Source organism: Emericellopsis atlantica (assembly GCF_019669845.1).
Source record: "Emericellopsis atlantica unplaced genomic scaffold F5Z01scaffold_24, whole genome shotgun sequence".
NCBI lineage: Eukaryota > Fungi > Ascomycota > Sordariomycetes > Hypocreales > Bionectriaceae > Emericellopsis > Emericellopsis atlantica.
In genome coordinates, this window is record NW_025764726.1 from 36,031 (window position 1) to 53,044 (window position 17,014).

The 17,014-nt window shown below is 54.5% G+C and overlaps 6 protein-coding genes across 6 annotated transcripts; 1 reads left to right on the plus strand and 5 right to left on the minus strand.

Moving 5' to 3' along the window:
• Positions 1-108: 108 nt before the first annotated feature.
• Positions 109-1,030, minus strand: F5Z01DRAFT_626503 (uncharacterized protein; the record flags this gene model as incomplete). The annotated part of the gene is made up of 3 exons (XM_046261482.1): positions 109-476; positions 535-896; positions 954-1,030. 3 exons carry the CDS (start codon positions 1,028-1,030, stop codon positions 109-111), a joined length of 807 nt encoding a protein of 268 aa, XP_046115745.1.
• Positions 1,031-2,585: 1,555 nt separating this feature from the next.
• Positions 2,586-5,353, minus strand: F5Z01DRAFT_252218 (fungal-specific transcription factor). The gene is made up of 3 exons (XM_046258511.1): positions 5,090-5,353; positions 4,803-5,028; positions 2,586-4,744 (listed from the first exon to the last, which is right to left on the minus strand). Exons 1-3 carry the CDS (start codon positions 5,157-5,159, stop codon positions 2,761-2,763), a joined length of 2,280 nt encoding a protein of 759 aa, XP_046115746.1. The 5' UTR covers positions 5,160-5,353; the 3' UTR covers positions 2,586-2,760.
• Positions 5,354-8,816: 3,463 nt separating this feature from the next.
• Positions 8,817-11,350, minus strand: F5Z01DRAFT_252566 (uncharacterized protein). The gene is made up of 5 exons (XM_046258513.1): positions 10,790-11,350; positions 10,546-10,715; positions 9,921-10,490; positions 9,559-9,865; positions 8,817-9,476 (listed from the first exon to the last, which is right to left on the minus strand). The coding sequence occupies exons 1-5, from the start codon at positions 10,977-10,979 to the stop codon at positions 9,121-9,123; spliced, it is 1,593 nt and encodes a 530-aa protein (XP_046115747.1). The 5' UTR covers positions 10,980-11,350; the 3' UTR covers positions 8,817-9,120.
• Positions 11,351-12,786, minus strand: F5Z01DRAFT_252502 (NLP4 protein). Its single transcript, XM_046258512.1, has 3 exons — positions 12,486-12,786; positions 12,145-12,433; positions 11,351-12,092 (listed from the first exon to the last, which is right to left on the minus strand). The coding sequence occupies exons 1-3, from the start codon at positions 12,661-12,663 to the stop codon at positions 11,723-11,725; spliced, it is 837 nt and encodes a 278-aa protein (XP_046115748.1). The 5' UTR covers positions 12,664-12,786; the 3' UTR covers positions 11,351-11,722.
• Positions 12,787-13,501: 715 nt separating this feature from the next.
• Positions 13,502-14,861, minus strand: F5Z01DRAFT_682918 (glycolipid 2-alpha-mannosyltransferase; the record flags this gene model as incomplete). Its single annotated transcript, XM_046265802.1, has 3 exons — positions 13,502-14,222; positions 14,275-14,749; positions 14,780-14,861. The coding sequence occupies 3 exons, from the start codon at positions 14,859-14,861 to the stop codon at positions 13,502-13,504; spliced, it is 1,278 nt and encodes a 425-aa protein (XP_046115749.1).
• Positions 14,862-15,987: 1,126 nt separating this feature from the next.
• On the plus strand, positions 15,988-16,830 carry F5Z01DRAFT_638811 (uncharacterized protein; the record flags this gene model as incomplete). The annotated part of the gene is made up of 1 exon (XM_046262405.1): positions 15,988-16,830. One exon carries the CDS (start codon positions 15,988-15,990, stop codon positions 16,828-16,830), a length of 843 nt encoding a protein of 280 aa, XP_046115750.1.
• Between the last annotated feature and the right edge of the window lie 184 nt (positions 16,831-17,014).

The following is a 17,014-nucleotide window of genomic DNA, read 5'->3' on the forward strand; positions in this document are numbered from 1 at the left end:
GGGAGAACCGTGTCCTGCTGGTTGACCGAACCTTTGCCGCATGGTGCTTCGATTTGCTGCTCCCACGTTCTCGTCTATGCCCCTTAGCGCAGCCTTTTCACTTTGGCTTCAAGTCGTACCTATCCGGGGTGACACACGCTGTGTAGCCCATGTACGGTTCCCAAAACCTAGTCCGAGGTTGGGGGCACGGGATTGCCGAGAATTCATCGTGCTCGCATGATCAGGAGCTTGCCCGGGCTGCTGCTGAGGGCGGGCATAATTATGTGCATCATACGTCTGCGTAGCTTGCTGAGCGGCGTGTAGAATCGAAGAGTCCACGGCATTGAAAGCTGCCTTTTCGATCTCGCCGACTTCGACTTTCCGCTTGACCTTGTCATACGCCTCCTGCAGCTGTAGCACTTGCCGGGTCTTGTCTCTGTACTGCTGTACAAGTCCCTCGTTTCTTCGCCGCATGCCCTCGCACTCGGCTGTCAGTGCTGCGGATAAGGTGAGTCGAAGGCGCTCATGACATGCATCATTCGAACATTGGCTTACTCTCGTGTTTCTGGTGTAGGCTCTCGAGTTCCGCATTGGCATCGTTAACGGTCTTGTCGAGTTGAAGATTGAGCACCGAATACTTGTCGGTCAATGTCTTGTATAGATGGCGCTGGTAACAGATTTCCTGGTTCGTTTGGTAGGTCCAAAAGCTGAGGGCACGTCCTGCGCATTCCATGATGACATCGGGGCTTAGACCGCTGAGGACGCTCGTTTTGTAGTCTTCACTTGGGTTGAGCTTGGTGATGACAGCATCATCGGGATTCGATAACACTTCTCTGCAAGCTGGACAGGTAATACGTCGATTCGAGCTTTGAGCGGTGATGCCGAGCTGCTGTGCACACTCGAGACAGAATATATGGCTTGGATAAGTATCTTGTGAGCAAAATATTATCAAACACCACGACTGATTCATTCACCTGCACGTGGTGACCAAGGCCTTCTCCGCCAGTTCAGTCCTGCATTTCAGATTGTTGCAAGTCAGAGTGTGCTCCATTTCGATACGCCTGCTTGCGAAACTGCCAATGCGAGTGCTGATCAAGGGGACGTTGAAGCGAGGCGAAAGGCTGGAATGGTTTCGATGCCGGGGCAAATGTTTGATCCGGAATATGAAGTGGCATGGAAATACAGCGAGGTACTCGTTGCCTTCCTTTCGCGGTTGCGTTGCTGTTGCGGTGCCCTTGGAGGCAGTCGCGGCTGGGTATCTCATTCTCGTCAAGTATCGCTGTGTCCAACCACGGCAAGAACACATCGGGTGCTATCCAGCCACGTAAATGGACCTTTCATACAGCTAAGGTATTACTGAGTCTATATCCTGCTACTGCTGCTCGAAGCTGCTCACTCGCGCGCAGTGCGCTGCAACTCCATAATGTATCCGTCTGCTTGTCTCCGCAGAGCGAGCACAATGTCCACGTGCCGCGAGCGAAGAAGTCTCGGACTGTAGTGTCAGCTATTTCCCACAACTCACAGTCAAGGTTCAGAGATGCCTTCCGCTTCACATGGTGAACACCGCGCACCTTGAGGTCATAGTCAAGCAAGGGTGCGAGTCGCGACTCAGAGGACAAATATTTGCGGAGTCGTTCTTTGCAGGGTCACGTGGTCATCACCAATCCGTATCATCAGTGACCATCACGTACTTCCGCGCATGTTCTTCCTCTTACATGTACATTCAAGTTTACTAATTATGGCCACATTCAACTCTGTAGCTCCATCAAGTCGGTCAGATGAGCTGCACGACGTCACCCCCGGACAACAGCCCACGATTCTGGTAACTTGCCCCGGCATTGCATCGATGATTGACCACACAAGATGGGGTTGATGTTGCACGAACAATGCCGAGTGCTCCCCCGCTTGCTAACATTTCAGTCAGACACACGAAGGGCAGGATCCAAGGACCTACCACTAAGTCAATCCAAGGTGACTCGGCAGCGAGGCCCGTCTATCCAGATTGAGACCTTGTACGGCAGATGAATACCGCTTCGGCGCATTAGTTTCCCCATCTGCAACGACCCTGGCGTGAAACGTTCGCCTGTTTGACCGCGCCAATGAAACAACCAGCGCAAGAGGAAGAAACATTTCAGATCGCGTTTTCCACCTCCTTGTCCCAACTGCCGGCAGGCATAGCCAGTGACACCGTTGTTTCCAGTCGCATGGACTTCGGCGAGATTGCCAGACACAGAACGACTGCGCAGGTTAATGCGTCACAAGCCTCCCCGAATTCTCAGTGGTCGCCCTCAGGCTCATCCGGCATCACTCGGGCCATACTCAGGCTGCTTAGCCTGATCCGCCCTTCAGAAAGCCAGAAATCCCCAATGTGCATCTCGTCCTCTCGCCTTAGCATTGGACGTGAAACCGCCGTCCCTCAGCACTGCCGGTAGGCCCTGGTCAAAGTTGCGTCTACAAGTCCGTTCTTCACAAGGTATGGCTTTCATACAAGAGTCATTGATGTAGCTTCAGAAGAAATTCTGAGATGTTATGCTTGCTGGGGATTCTTTTATACATCCTACTCTGCCTTGTCGTACAATCGTAGTAGTCGAAAGTTCACTGCCCCTGAAAGCCACTAAGACGCTTCGCTGAGTATGCCCCCTGCCAAAGACTCCCAAGTAATTCATCGTGCCCTCCTAGTTCATGACCCAGCGCCTGCTATTTTTCTGTTGATGCACCTTCATGTCCAAATCATGCCCTGCGCCGATATTGTACCCCGATGGTACATGCTGCTGCCCTGAATCATTGCACAAAGAACGCAGGGTCCATCATGTGGTCTGCGTTGCCCATGGCTGAATAGTCCATGCACGCCATGCCTTCGCTGAGGTCGCACATTCCGCCGTCGGTGGCCAGTGGACCCTGGTTCTGTGCCCAGCACATCCCGTCAAGGTCCCAAAGACCCTGTTGCTCCATCAAGCCCATCATGTCCCCCGACTCCAGGCCGATGGGCGACAAGTGGAAATCCCCGTCGTTCATTATCAGTCCCTGGTCGGTCGAGATGTGCAAAGCGGGAGCCCGAGCACTGTCCTGCTTGGGCGTCGACGCTGTTTGACGACTGGACTCGTACATGCGCCATACGACCTCTCGGCAGCGGCGAGCAGCCATGGACCAGTCCTCCATAGCCTCCAGCAGCTCAAGAACAGTCTCGACCTGCTTTTGCCACTCGGAAACTTGTGAGCTGCCGCACTCCCAAAACAGGCTCACCAGAGGTATCATGGCCGCCTGGTAGAGGAACCAGACAGCGTTCCATCCTGACATCTGATTCCGAGTCCATTCACGGGATATGTCTCCGATGGTGGCTTTGGCCATCTCCCGACACGTCTCCACGGCGGCATAATCCTTCTCGGAGGGCTGGGTATTGCCACTAGCCAGTGTCAGGAGGATTGGACGATGCAACAGCATGCGCAGGTTTTGGTATCTCCACTTCATAATGCACCGGGCAATGTAGAGTGGTTCTGCGCAAGGATCCGACGTGCGTAGCAGCCAGGGTAGACTGCCATACCAGTTCACCAGCTGGCCGTCCATGTTGCTTCGGTCTTCCGCCCGGACGAGAGGGGTGATGGCCAGCAGATCCTGGATCTGTGTGGCGATCTTGCAAAACTTGACATTCTCGACAAGGGGCAGAATGCCGGCATGCTGCGCCGAGTCGTGGACCTGATCCGTGCCGAATCCAGGGGCATTGATGTTGATAGCCGGACCAAACCGCCCAAAAGACGGGCGGCCCGTCGTTGTGGTGGCCCACGTATCGAGACAGAAGAGCGACCACCAAGTACGCCGCCGTGTCTCAGCCGAGGCTCCGTCGCTTGTCGTTCCATGCGCAAGTGATTCTCGGTGTAAGCCCAGAGCGCTGGCCATCCTGACAGCCGCACCAATCATAGCGTTGGCCATGTTGGGCCTGTTGATGTAGTGAAGATAGTAGCCACCAATAATGGCCAGAGCTTGCACCGTCTCAATGTGATTGCTGCCAAAGGCGTCGATGGTGATATGCTCCATGGCTCGGTTGTAGTAGTCGATGTGGGTGAAGTCATCCGACTTCATGGCGACAATACTGCCCATGGCAAACACCATGTTGAGCAGCGCTAGCCAAGGGGCATCGCATCGCTGTCCCTCCAGGTAGTCTGAGCGGAAAGTACCCTCTTCCAGCATAGGGATGAAGACGTGCACGCGCTTAAAATACGCGTCGATCAGCGTCTGGCCCTTCCATGACCAAGGGATGCGTGACGTGTCCTTCGGCACGATGGAGCGTTGTCGAATGACTGGAAGATTGCTCGTCATCTCAACGTTGTTGAGTGGCGGAGTGAGCGAGTGTCTGAGCTGAGGCTGAGCTTTGAGCATGACCATCAAGGCCGCTTTGATTGATGAAGCTCCGAGATACGAGGTCTGGCGATCCCCCATCAGGCCCCCAGCGTTCAGGGCATCGGTTTCGGAGGGCATGGACTCCTGGCGTCGTCGCTCGTCGTCCCACTCTGCATCCAGTCCTGGCATCTGTTCGAAGCTGGTGAAGCTGACGTCGGACCCATGGCAGGAATCGAAGTCTTGCTTGATGGGCGAGCCCTGGGATGACGGTGAAAGCAGTGATTCTGGCGTGTTGGCGTCCCTTCGATGAATAATGTCCACCAGCTCTTGGCGGGAAAGTGATAGGAGGGTTGGCACATCGTGTTCGGGATAAAGTCGTTTGAGGACGGATCGACACTCTTCTAATTGTTGCGACAACGCCTCCAAGGTCCTGGGGTCGATTCATCAGCATCGCTATTTTAGACACGACCTTTGAAGGGGCTGCTCACTTCCTCGAGGGGATGACCCTCTGGCGATGCTTATCGTAGAAACATCTCTTGGGAGCGCGGCTCGAAAGACATTGGCCACAGGGCTGTTGACCGTCACAGCGGATTTTGCGTCTCTTGCATTCAGCACATGCGTGTGGTGTTGTGATCCTTTTGTTGCCGCTGTTGGCATTTGACTTGCCGCCATCGCTGGCTTCAGTGGGAGTCTTGCGAGGGGTGACTCCCTGAACTGGACTCGAGTGTTAGGCACGGGCGGTATTGTAGATGCGGAAGAAGTGTCAGGTACTCACATGTGTGGAACATGCCACCTTGAGTTGGCGGATGAGCTGTTGGTGCCATGTTGGACGATTTTAGGACCATATACTGATGCTGCCAAGATCTGTTGGTCGTTCATGCATGAGCACATAGACGTATGGATGGGATCGAAGAGAAGAGCACGAGTACAAGGTTGGATAAGTATACACATGGGAGCCAAGAAACACTGCCGAGCACCATTGACGTGGAGGTGGCAAACTGAAGAGGCCGGCGGCGATGGAACACTTATTTAAATAAATGAAGTATCGTGCGTTGTTTCGGGTCTCACCCCCAGCACCCTGGCCACGGTACGTGCGGACGTCTTAGACAGCACATCGGCAGACACAGGCGTGAGCGGGAACCAAAGTGTGGAGAAGGGGGTTCGGGGACAGGGGACAGGGGACAGGGGTGCTAAAGATACAAGCATCTTGAGGCGCTGGGATGGAGACTGGAGTCAAGCTGCCAGGATATGATAGGGTTCGCTGCTGGTCATGGTGTGTGTGGTCTCATAAGACCTCGGCGGGTGTGAAGTGCCTTGGAAGAGATACCTCAACAGCCCGCTGAGCGGGTGTAGGGGAGCAGAGATGGGGCTTTGTGTGTGGGAACATGAACCTCCGTAGAGGCAATGCCCATCCTTGTGGGTGTAGGTTAATAATTGCGTGGAGAGTACGTACATTGGCAGAATAAAACAAGGCGGCGGCGGCAACAGCGCGATGCCTACACCTCACACGCCCCGTCTCTGTCACTTTAGCCACTATTACGACTCTGCAACCCTCCCAAGCTACCTACCTTGCCCTAGCCGCCTGCCGAACGGGCTGGCCAGGGACCAGATAGGATTGGCCCGACCCCGGCGACGTGCGTGTTTGCTGTTGTTTATGGGCCCATAGTACCTACGTATTAGCTAGACTAGGACTGACGTAAACGGCATACCCGTGCGGTCGTACCAGACGGACGGACGCCGCTGTGACGGTTCCGGCAAAGACTGCGTAGCACAAGACTGTTCAGGGTGCGTGGCGTTCGGGTGGTCGCGTTGACGAAGCCATAATCAAGAACAGCCGGTTATGGCGGTACAGGACTGTCCAACGATCGTCCAAAGGCCGGGAAAGATCAGCAGGTTCGTGACTATCAGGGTCTGCCCTCCATCGCGCTGGGGCAGATCCATGTGCTCCCTGGAGACATTTTCAGAAAAGAAGCTGCTGCCAGGTGCAGACAGTGTGGTATTTTCGAGGAGAGGAGCTTGCCCCGATGCCTGTGGCCTCGCCCGACACTGGCAGAGCTCTTGTCGACCAATGCAGGCAGGCTCGTTGTCAGCAGGTACATAGTCGAGCGGCAAGTGGAAGAACAAGCTTAACGAGGGGTGCCTAGTAACTAGCGGGGGGGGGGGGGTTGACGGACCGCGAAGCCAGCCTCAAGGCCACGGGCAAAAAAGTCTGAAGAAGCTTGGAAACCCGTGCATGTCGCCATGCCAGTTGGAGAATCGCTCGCAGAAACATGGAGAGGATGCTTGCCTCGCAGACTCGCAATAGGGTATGAGTGGTCGACTGGACGCAGGTAGCGCCCAAATCCGGGGTACGCATTTTTTGTGTGGTGGGATGATGGATCGTGCCTGAATGGACAGCTGGCTCACAGGTGATGCTAACCAGGGTAGGCTAAGTGAGGTACTGCCGTGCTCCATGTCTTTAGCGCCCGGGCCTACGGAGTGGACTAGCACGGTAGCACCAGAACAATAGAGCCACGCTTTGATATTGCGGTTAGTACTAGTCTACTTGTAGTCTAGTGCAGCGGAATCAGAGTTTCGCATGAATTGGAGAAATGGACAGGCACGGAACCACGGCGTAACCTTCCGACCAAGTGCATCACAATTCACAAGTTACAGGTACTAATTACCGCGTATTCCAACCTCGGGTCTGCGCTTTTTAATTATCAGATCGGTGATTAATAGGTCCTGCGCGGGTTCACTGTCCACCATGACAAGAAACGGTATTTTCTGTCAGTGGTATGCCTTTGGACGCTTTATATGCCGACGCTCAGCCAGTCCAGTCTCAGTACAATAATAATATCTCACGGTACCCGTGTCAGGGGGGCTTGCGCTGTTGACAACTGTACGGAGTACGCGGTCCAGTCATGATTCATTTTCCACAGAAATCACCTCCCGGAGCGGGGACGTCACGGTCATGCAGCACCACGTTTCAACGTGCCAGCCTTCATCAGGCTTCCCCGAGGGAAGCTGTTCATTGGGGATTTCGAATTACTACTATACACACATATTAGGCGGCGGCTGGCTTGATGAATGCATGAATGTTCAAGGGATCCTGACAGGTAACACGGGATGGACCGACTTGTGTGTACGTACAACCATTTCATGAGAGCAATACTCCTGGAACCAGCAAAGGTCCTTTCATCTCCACAGGCAGAGAGAGTCCAGACACCATCAGCCATCTCTCCCTATGATGTGCCCGCACACGTGTCAGGCATCCTGGGATCCCGGTGAGCCTCGATCTGCCCTCTGGCTGGCTGGCTGGCAGCAATGTATGCAAAACTTGGCGCCCGTGCCCCCAGCCAAACAGAACAATAGGTAATTATCCGCAGCTCCTTGCCCCTCCAGGCTCCTGTTTCAGCGTTCTCGTGAATCACTTCTGCTTTTCGTTACTTTCACTTCTTTTGATCGCGCATGTACGTACGTAGGCCTGCCAGGATCATGATCAATGCGGACCCTCTCGTTCCAGCTCCGTCGTCGATCTTCACTGTGGGGAAACAGTGGTCGTGTACGAGCTTGGTTCGCGAAGGCCACATATGTTGACGATCGTCTCCCTGGCGCCCAAGACATCATAGTCTCATTCAGGTATAGAAGGCGACTTCAAATCCGGGCCGTCTCGAGGACAAGCTGGCGAGGCACCCCGGATTTTTAAAAAGTCGCACATGACCTGAACAGGGTGTCAATATCGTGCCGTCCTGCATCAACCATCTGGCATTGCGTTATGAAGCTCCCTGGGACGACATGACATCAGCGATGGTGTAGAATCGCCACAAAATCTGTGGCGCTCGCCGATTTGAGTTACGAACGAGTGTTTGGAAGCAGTAAACATTCATCCACCTTTACTTGGCCACCATGATGGCAATCCCCCAGCCGGCTGGCGGATGGATTTTCGAGCTCAGCCGAGCAGCGTTGCAGTCGACAAATGTGACCTATAATATGGGGCGGTGAACTATACCAAGGCATCGAAAGGTCGCACCTGTATGGTTGATGTTGTGATTGAGTGGCACATCCTTAACCCGGCGGTGAGTCTGCCCGGACAATCAGAACATCGCGAGATCAAGCAACGGACACCGCCACAGTCGCCATCTCCAGCAACGCTTCGGCCGACATCATCACCATGGCCGAGAAGCGGCGGTGGCTTGCTTGCCAGTTGCCGCTCCATAGCCGAGCCGATAGACTATTGACGCAGGGCAATTCAACCGTAATACGTGCCGGAAGAACTAGTCTTAGTGTGCCATGGCCTCATAGTGCACGTGTGGTCCGTGGATGCATCATCGAACTCTTGGAGGAGCTCTCCCACAGCTCATCAAGGCTCATCTGATCTGTCGATTTTGTTGCCTACCATGCACAACACAATCAAGTTAGCTCAAGGATTCACGGTCCGGGAAGCTAGGTGCGTGCCTGAACACCTGCAGTAGGCGGTTCTCTGTTGCGGGGGACAAAGTCTGTGTGGGGAGCGGCCAAGACCGTACACGAGTACGCAGATGCACGCGCTTGCGATGCGGCGAGTCGCCCTAAGCTGCATGATCAACAAGGGTTGCGAGGCCAAAAGGGGAGATGCCTCGCAGGCCACCCTTCCTAATATCCTATACGCCTTCCCTTCGCGGAACTTGGCCCCGGTTTGACACATCTCCCGAAATCCTACCCATGGGGTTCCCCATACCCCGAACCCCCGCGCGTCGCATCACCAAGCCCGACTTTTTAACCTTTAACGCCGATGCGAGCTGGTGCTCCATCTGGCCCTCTGGGCTATTACCCATCAAAGATCCATCATAGGCGGAGGACCTGACAGCGGCTGTCGATGCCATCAAAGATGCACGTGTTGTCGACGGGGATGTACTGCTTGGTGATGATCTTGATCATCTCCTGCGCAACCATACCGCCAAGAACAGCCGATGTGTTGTGCAGTTCGACACCGCCAGCTCGTGCCACCTCTTTGGCTGCCTTCAATATCCGCTCCTGGCCGGCGGCGATGGGCACATGCCTAGCGATGGAGGACTCAATGTCCTCCTCAGATGCGGATTCGAGGTGCGTCGTGGCCGTGAGCGCGAGGTAGATGCCAATCAATGAGTAAGGCATCTCCGGCCCGACCACAGCCGCCATTTCGTCATTTGCCAGCTCCTGCTCTGCAATGCAACCAAGGGTTAGCCTCTCAAGCGTCGAACTGGGACCCCTTCCCGCAACCTGCTCCTATTACGCCTCGCTTACCTGTGACATGGACAAGAGTTTTGGGCGCCACGTCAGCGCCGTTGATGAGCTTGATGAACCGCGCATTTGTGCAAAATAGTTCGACTTCAGCCGAGTCGACGTCTGCCCCGCCCTCCATGCTGCGTACAGTGGCAAGCACCTCGCGCGCATCTTGGCGGGCTTTGGTCTTGTAGAGGTTCTGCAGTCTGATATAGACGTCCGACTGTGCTTTCATGTCGGGAAGGCCGCCGGACACTGGCAACGTGCCATGCTTCTCGTGGAATCTTTTCACAGCAGCCGCAATAAGCCAGAAGCTGGAGTCTGCATCCTAATTGTTCCAATGTCAGCTGCGTCGCATCGACACGCGTATTTCTGTAGCTTACAGTCCCTTGGCGCTGATAGTCAAACACCTGGCGGAGCGTGCTGGGTAGAGCCGGCGGCTGTACGTGCCTCATGACTCCAGACACGGCTTCCTCGTAGTTTTCCTCGCCTCCTTCGGCGTTGTCCCTCCTCATAGCCGCCTCCAAGCCCTTCCGAAACTCGGTCTTGTCTTTCAGGCTGATAGGATTGGCGCCATCATGGCTTTTCCGCCACTCTTCGAGATAGTGCAGTAGCAGTACCACCATTGGGAGATGCCCATGTTCGTGGTCGTCGAGGCTTTCGAAGTTCTTCGTCATGTTCCGGGCAAAGTCTTCCAGCTCAGGCCAAGGGGCTAGGACCCTGAGGTCATCAATCGCAGTGTCGTCGGGGTGAGTGTCCACGATCGGAAAGGCCCCGGGGAGCTTGACCTGGAAATACCCGTAGAATCCCGCCGATTGCACTGCTACGAGAGGCGTTTGGAACTGGGACGCGTACGTTTCCAGCATTCGCAACCGCTCCTCGCTGATAGGCGCAGAGTACAAGATGGCTGTGAATGGCTCTGGACTCCCCAACAGCTCTTCAAAGCTGGATGACTGCTGAACCACGGTAAGCTTTGCATACTATTCCCTTTGTAGACGCCAGGCTCACTTTTTCACGCGGCCACCAGTTGCCTTGAACCTCTGGATTCAACTCGGTCAAAAGCTCTGCACAGCACTGAGCTCGAGACTTGCCCTTGCAGCCCTCATCCAAAAAGAAATTCACGCCCAAGTCCGCATCAGAGACTTTTGCTTCATCGGCTATCGTGAACTTGCCGATTCCTAGGAGGTTTGAATTGCAGAGTTAGCTGAGCCAGCCCCTTTTCATGCACCAGTGTCACGGCAGAACGGCTTACCCGGGAGTACCAGGTTCTTGAGTGTTTCCACCCCGACCGTACCACATCCAGAGTTGACAAGGAGAATATGTGCTGATTCCAAGGCAGATTGGCCTGAAGCTGCCCATAGACGCAGTTGGCGATCATACTTCCTCTCCTTCTCCGAGGGCCCATGGAGGAGAGGAGGGGTCTGCTCCATTACATCAACCATCGTGGATCTCGTGGCCGTAGGTGTTGGACCTGGTCCTTGAAGTGTGCCTCTCTCTCCTGGAGCAGTCAATCTATGTTGCGGTTTCTCGATTCCTTAACTCCTCTTCTTGAGAGCCTTGTCTTGTTCAACGCGGAGAACGAAGTGAGTGTGTAGTGATGACTCGCCGTCAGAATCGTCAACAGCTTGTAACAAAGAGCGGCATCCAACTACCGCCAAGATATTCCAACGAGGAGGCAAGCTTAAAATGATGAGAGCTTATCTCGAGCCGATGTCGGTTTGGTGTCGGCCGTAGTGATGATGGACTTGGACGTGAGCGTGGTGGCGCTGGCGCAGGCACCCCAGTGATTGTGGGTCGCCAGACGTCGCCCTGTCATTACGTAAGGGGCGGGCTCTACCAATTTACCTCTTCATGACATTGACACACATCAAACACGACCTTTGTTCGGACCGAGATCGCGTCCAAACTGGCGGGCAATTAGACGTCATTCATTTCAATCGGTACTGAAATGGTAGCGACAACATAACTATTACATGTCGAGTACCACAAGTCAGGCTGCTCCACGCAGTGTCCGCACTGATCTTGTCGCCAGATGAGAGACATTGGCTATGTACGTACCCATAGCTATGGTCGGTGAAAGAGCAAAGCGGCCACCTTGGATACCCTCAAGCCAAGCGTGCTGCCGCATAAACCCACCTCTGTTTCCGCCGCTTGATCCGACTTGGATGAAACGTCTCTGCTAAGCTCAGCATGGGCGATAGGTCGTCCCCTCGTCATCACGGCCAACGTCCAAGGGAATGTCGTACCCGCCTTTGGCCAACTCCAGCGCATCGGCGAACCGCACGTCAGAAAAATCGATCTTGCCCGGCAGCCAGTCATTAGCCAGCATTGCGGCGCGCACGTCGTCATTGGGGAACCCGTAGTAGTCGACCAGGCCTCCATAGAACCAAGACCCGCCATGGTTCTCGGGTGGCTCATCGCCCTCTTTGGCGAAACGCATGGCATGCGTGCTGCTCCCGTCCCGATGATAGACGATCTTGGTATGTCCGTTGACTTCAAGGGCGTCCTGGACGGGACGTACCTCATAGTCACCATGGGCACTAGCAGCTACGTATCTGCGGCTAGTCAGCTTGCTCCAGTTTACGCAAAGGCTCGGTGTTGCTATACCTCACCACGTCCCCCTCTAGCCAGACGACTACATGTTCCCAGTCATGACGATGACCGGAGCAGGTCTCTTTGTGATCCACCTCAAAGTAGTAACCGTACATCTGGGCAGTCCATCCGCTGTTGGTGCGTGAACGGACATAGACATTATTATTGTGAAGGTACGACGGCACACGGCACTCGACGGCATTGTTCGGATTTTTTATATCGCAAGTACTTCGACCAGGATTGACAGCCCCAGTAGGGTCTACTGCGGGCGCATTGTAGCAGCTATCCATATCAAAGTCGAAGGCTTGGGCGTTCCGTTAGCCACAATGTCGGTAATCCAGACTTTGAACACTGACCAGGCTGATAGTTCATCTGCATCGTGCGGTAGCAAGTAGGTACCGGTGCGATCAGAGGATTCTGTATCCTTAAGACAGGATTGGCGAAGACTACTGGCAGCAGCAGGGCCGCTACCGCAAGAAGCAATTTCAAGCCGTCTATCATCATCGTGAAATGGCGGCAGCAAATACCACGCATGGATCAGGTTCGCCGCTGCATGGACCCGAGCTATATATCCTCAAATCACCGTTCCATCGTCTCTTCGCCTGCGTGCTATCAGCGCCAACGACACGCAGCGAATAAGGGGGTAACCTCTGAGGCGTGGCAGCCTTTGGTCTGAGATTCGTCGAGATTGCGACAGGAAGTCTGCACGTGAGCAAGCACACAGTGTTTGAACCGCAAAACGATGCGCCAGCTTCCCCCTTCGAACCGCATTCATATCTCATGGGATCCCATGATGGTGAAAGCCCCCCACTGTTGGGCGATGGTACCTGCTCAATCTGTATGTACAAGGTCGATCTTCTCAGCCGCGGGCGCAATGAATGTAACATTGCGTTGACCAGTGCTACGCCGCGAGGCCATTCAATCACTTATTGTGCCCAATCATCTCGTTATAGTTGCGCACTGTTGAAGCAATGGGAATGGACGGTGAGAGCGGATGAGAAGTGTAATTCATCATTGGCGGGAGTTTCCCGTAAAAAAAAAAGCGTGAGGGCGGCAGCTTGCACGTAGCTGGCCGTGCAATTCTGCAAACAGTGCCCTAAGTTTGAAGACAAGGCTTTTGCTTCGCACGCAAAGCGCCCTTGGTCCAGCAGCCGCTGTATCCCGCTCCTTCGGCTCGTGTGCAACCCACTTCTGCCAAAGCCTGAGTCCTTTCGTATTGGAGAGTGTGACTACCTGCCTTCGAATGTCCATCACCAAAATAGGGGACAGTGTGAAATAAGCCTCCGAAATCAACCTATCGTAGACCTTGGAGAGTGCTAGCGCCGGTCACGCTGGGCAGAATGTCGTCCTTTGTCCTCCAAAATTGGATCAATCACATGACGGTACTCTTGATCCTGTTGAAGCACTCGGGGGCGACCTGGTCGATGTTGGGGTCACAGAAGCAGTTACATCCGATTTCCTTCTCCGTAGCTTCTCTCACGTCGTTGGCGTCAAAGTCGGGGACCAGCTCGCCTCGCTTGAATGCGTCCTCATGGGGCGCAAAAGTGCAGTATTGGAATGGCTTATGCACGTAGCCCAGGTCCGAGAAGTGATGTACCTGATCAGGACGGAGCAACAGCCCAGCGGCGAGGCTGTGAACAGGGGCGTCTCCCCAGCGCTCGTAGTAGAAGCCACCATCTTCGTCGAGGAATTGGAAAAACTCGCGATACTCTTGCGAACGGAAGAACGTCATGTCGGCGATTTCGAAATTGGACCAGAAATGGCACATGTTCCACATGTCCCCATTGCCGTCGCGGTTACGCAAGAGACGCAGGATCTTGCGAAACGGCCACGGAAGCCATGCGGGGGCCATCATGGCGGTCCACAACGAAGTCGAGGGCATCTTTCTCTTGTTTTTCCAATCGGATAGCTTGTGGAAAAGTGTCGGCACAGTCTTTCCAAGCTCCCAAAGAGCAACGGTATAGCCGTACCGTTTGTCGTTTCGCTCCATCTCGACGAAGGGATCGTAGGTCAATGCGCAGGTAATCTCGATATCTGGCTCAACTCGCCAGTACCACTTGTACTTCAGAAGGGCGGGATGATCGAAGAAGAAGCTGAGCTGTATTAGATACCGCGCTCACCTGTCGTCAGGGGAAGAGGGCCTACCCGGAATTGAAGCGGCACATGTGATGGTAACTCTCCTTGCCGGCATAGGCAATTCGCCTGTTTTGCATACTCTCCATCTCCTTTCGTGCTCTGTCCTGATCGATCCAGGGAGGATATCCCCACATGTAGGTAGGGATCTTCTCGAAAACTGCTTCGCCGCCGCCAGTCTCCTTTACGACTTTGCCAACCCTCGAGACGAACTCTGGCGACCAATCCTTGTCGTTGAGAAATACCCAAGGGTACCCAAAGTGCTGGTTGAACTGATTCTGCACACTCCGTATGCTATCAATGGCGCCGTCGACATCAGTGTTACGAGCCAGCATAACCATCGCGGCATTGGCACGTTCGGTGGTGTTGAGAATGGGCGTCTGACAGCCGACGTGGAACGGGGGGTCGAGATTGGTCGCCGGCCGTTGAATCCTGAAGCTGCGCACATGGACGACGGATTCGATAAGACACAAAATGAGGACGCCGACTGCGAGCTTCCAGTGTCGGATCAGCGAACGCGCGACACGCCGCCTTCGCCAAACTGGGGGAGCAGGGCGGTCATCCTGGAGCTGGAGGATTGGCGCGTTGTCGCTGGCCATTTCGCCAGCCCGCGGTCTTCGGAGGGACATGCTAGTGACGGAGGCTGTCTAGTCGCGTCTCGATGCTGGTGAGGAACATTGTCAGAACGGAAGAAAGTCGTCGAGCTGTCGTCGGAATGCGATTCAACTCGGTGATCCGCGTTTTGGGTGGGACCCCAGCACAAGGCACAGCTTCATGGTTCCCATTCCTACCGACGTCATGAGGAATACGGCCACTTCAAAGTGGTAAGGTACCTTGACAAAGCACTTACCCTGAACAATAAGTACCATGGGACTTGATCCAATTTTGAATAAACCGGACACTTGTCAGGGGCATAAATGTAGATTGGGGACACGAAAGTCCTGGTTTGATTCCAACGTTATTGTGGATACCACCCACGAATCGCAGGCACATGTGACATGCCAGCATCTTGACTCCTTGAGTTTGACCACCCCTGAGCCATAAAAATGAACGCCTGAGACGCACAGCGTCAGTGAATTTAAACCTACCTGTCGCTCGCTGTTCCATTCTGCAACGATGTGGCCCAAAGACAATGGACAGCAGGCGGCGACGGGCCACGTCGTTGATGCAAGCATCGAACGCAGCCAAGCGACGGTCGGTGGTATGTACGTACGGTGTTCTGTCAACTTGTTGAACAAGAGCTGAGCATCACATGAAAGCCAAATGCCCCATCATCTGCACCAGAATTCCCCGAGTGGTTCTGGATTCATGTGCACTTCACCGTTGCGTCCTTGTGACCATTGGCTAGCGATCATTTGTGTGCTCTCGGATAACATGAGGTCCGGCCGTGCTAGGCCCATTCGAGTCTAAATGTCGCGTAAACTCCCTTCACGCGTGGGTCAGACGGCGCTGACACTCAAGAAACGGACCTAGCTCTATCCGTATGCTGATCACACTTGGGGGATTGCCGCCTTGTTGCGGCCGACTCGTTCCAAATGAATCAGCTATCAATCATGCCAGCCTCACTCGTGATCTCCTCTGCTCACCAACCTCACGTATGGTGCAGCAGCTTGCCGGACCGAGGAGAGGACTGAAGGAGATATACCACCTCGACGAAGGTGTATTGAGGGTCATACGTCTTCTGCGAATCTCTCGACGGTCACCGCCTGGCGGTATCAGCTCCCCATGGTCCAAAAGCTCGTGCCCTTCTCGGACGGGCCACTGCGCGAGAAGAAGGTTCTCTCGCTCGGCTTCTATCGCACCGGATCGCAGTCTCTGAAAGAGGCCCTCACAATCTTACACTACAAAGATGTGTTCCACTCGTCTGCCATCATGGACGCGCCCGCCAAGTTCGCCAGCCTAGGCGCTGCGGCAGACGACAACATAGCTTGTCTGCCCTCCTACACAGGACGGCACTGGAATCGTGCCCAATGGGATCGCCTCTTCGGTCCTTGCGAGGCACTCACGGATGTGACCCCTTACTCGTTGGACCTGCTTCGCGCGTATCCTGAAGCAAAGGTTATCCTCGTCAAACGGGATTTCGACTCATGGGCTACGAGCTACTTGAATACGCTCTTTCTACCCTCCTCAGCCGGCATCATCCCATGGCTAAGTGGCTGCGTCTTCGAGCCCATGATCGGCCTCAAAGTCAGCAGGATCGTCTGGAAGTTTTACATGGGCCTTTTTGGAGTCTGTGATCTGCAGAAAGCTGGAGACAGGCAAATCATAAGAGCTGGGTACAATCGACATTACGACTTGATTCGTTCACTGGTACCGCCGGATCGTCTGCTCGACATAGATCTGAGGGACCTCTCGTGGGAGCCACTCTGCAAGTTCCTGGAGAAGGATGTGCCGGTCCAGCCGTTCCCCAGGCTGAACGAATCAAAGACATATGCTGAGTCGTGGACCTTGTTGCACAGATGGGCGTTCGTCGGTGCCTTGGTCAAGATCGTGCCAGCTTTACTGATCGTCGCCGGGCTCACCTGGTGGAGCAAATGGTACTTTGCTGGGAATGGTCGTATGATCTGAAATCTTCGACCGTCTTCCCAGCCAAACACCTCCAAGACCGATCCGTTTCAGCCAGCACATGCTAGATCAGACTTGTCATGAGGAGGTTCCCGCTTGATGCGTTACAGCCTTTGGTATAGGTGTCCAGATGCTGAAGCATTTCCAGCGATGGTGGAATATCGAAGACACGGAGGTGTGTTCCAGG

What these genes read in the sequence shown, in the direction of transcription:
- F5Z01DRAFT_252218 (XM_046258511.1), bottom strand. Translation starts at nt 5,159, where the DNA reads ATGGTCCTAAAATCGTCCAACATGGCACCAACAGCTCATCCGCCAACT. An exon ending in AGGTGGCATGTTCCACACAT is followed by an intron (nt 5,029 to 5,089) that starts GTGAGTACCTGA and finishes ACTCGAGTCCAG; the next exon opens with TTCAGGGAGTCACCCCTCGC. An exon ending in AGGGTCATCCCCTCGAGGAA is followed by an intron (nt 4,745 to 4,802) that starts GTGAGCAGCCCC and finishes AATCGACCCCAG; the next exon opens with GACCTTGGAGGCGTTGTCGC.
- F5Z01DRAFT_252566 (XM_046258513.1), bottom strand. Translation starts at nt 10,979, where the DNA reads ATGGTTGATGTAATGGAGCAGACCCCTCCTCTCCTCCATGGGCCCTCG. An exon ending in ACTATCAGCGCCAAGGGACT is followed by an intron (nt 9,866 to 9,920) that starts GTAAGCTACAGA and finishes TGGAACAATTAG; the next exon opens with GATGCAGACTCCAGCTTCTG. An exon ending in AACTCTTGTCCATGTCACAG is followed by an intron (nt 9,477 to 9,558) that starts GTAAGCGAGGCG and finishes GTTGCATTGCAG; the next exon opens with AGCAGGAGCTGGCAAATGAC.
- F5Z01DRAFT_252502 (XM_046258512.1), bottom strand. Translation starts at nt 12,663, where the DNA reads ATGCGTGGTATTTGCTGCCGCCATTTCACGATGATGATAGACGGCTTG. An exon ending in GCAGATGAACTATCAGCCTG is followed by an intron (nt 12,434 to 12,485) that starts GTCAGTGTTCAA and finishes GGAACGCCCAAG; the next exon opens with CCTTCGACTTTGATATGGAT. An exon ending in CTAGAGGGGGACGTGGTGAG is followed by an intron (nt 12,093 to 12,144) that starts GTATAGCAACAC and finishes GACTAGCCGCAG; the next exon opens with ATACGTAGCTGCTAGTGCCC.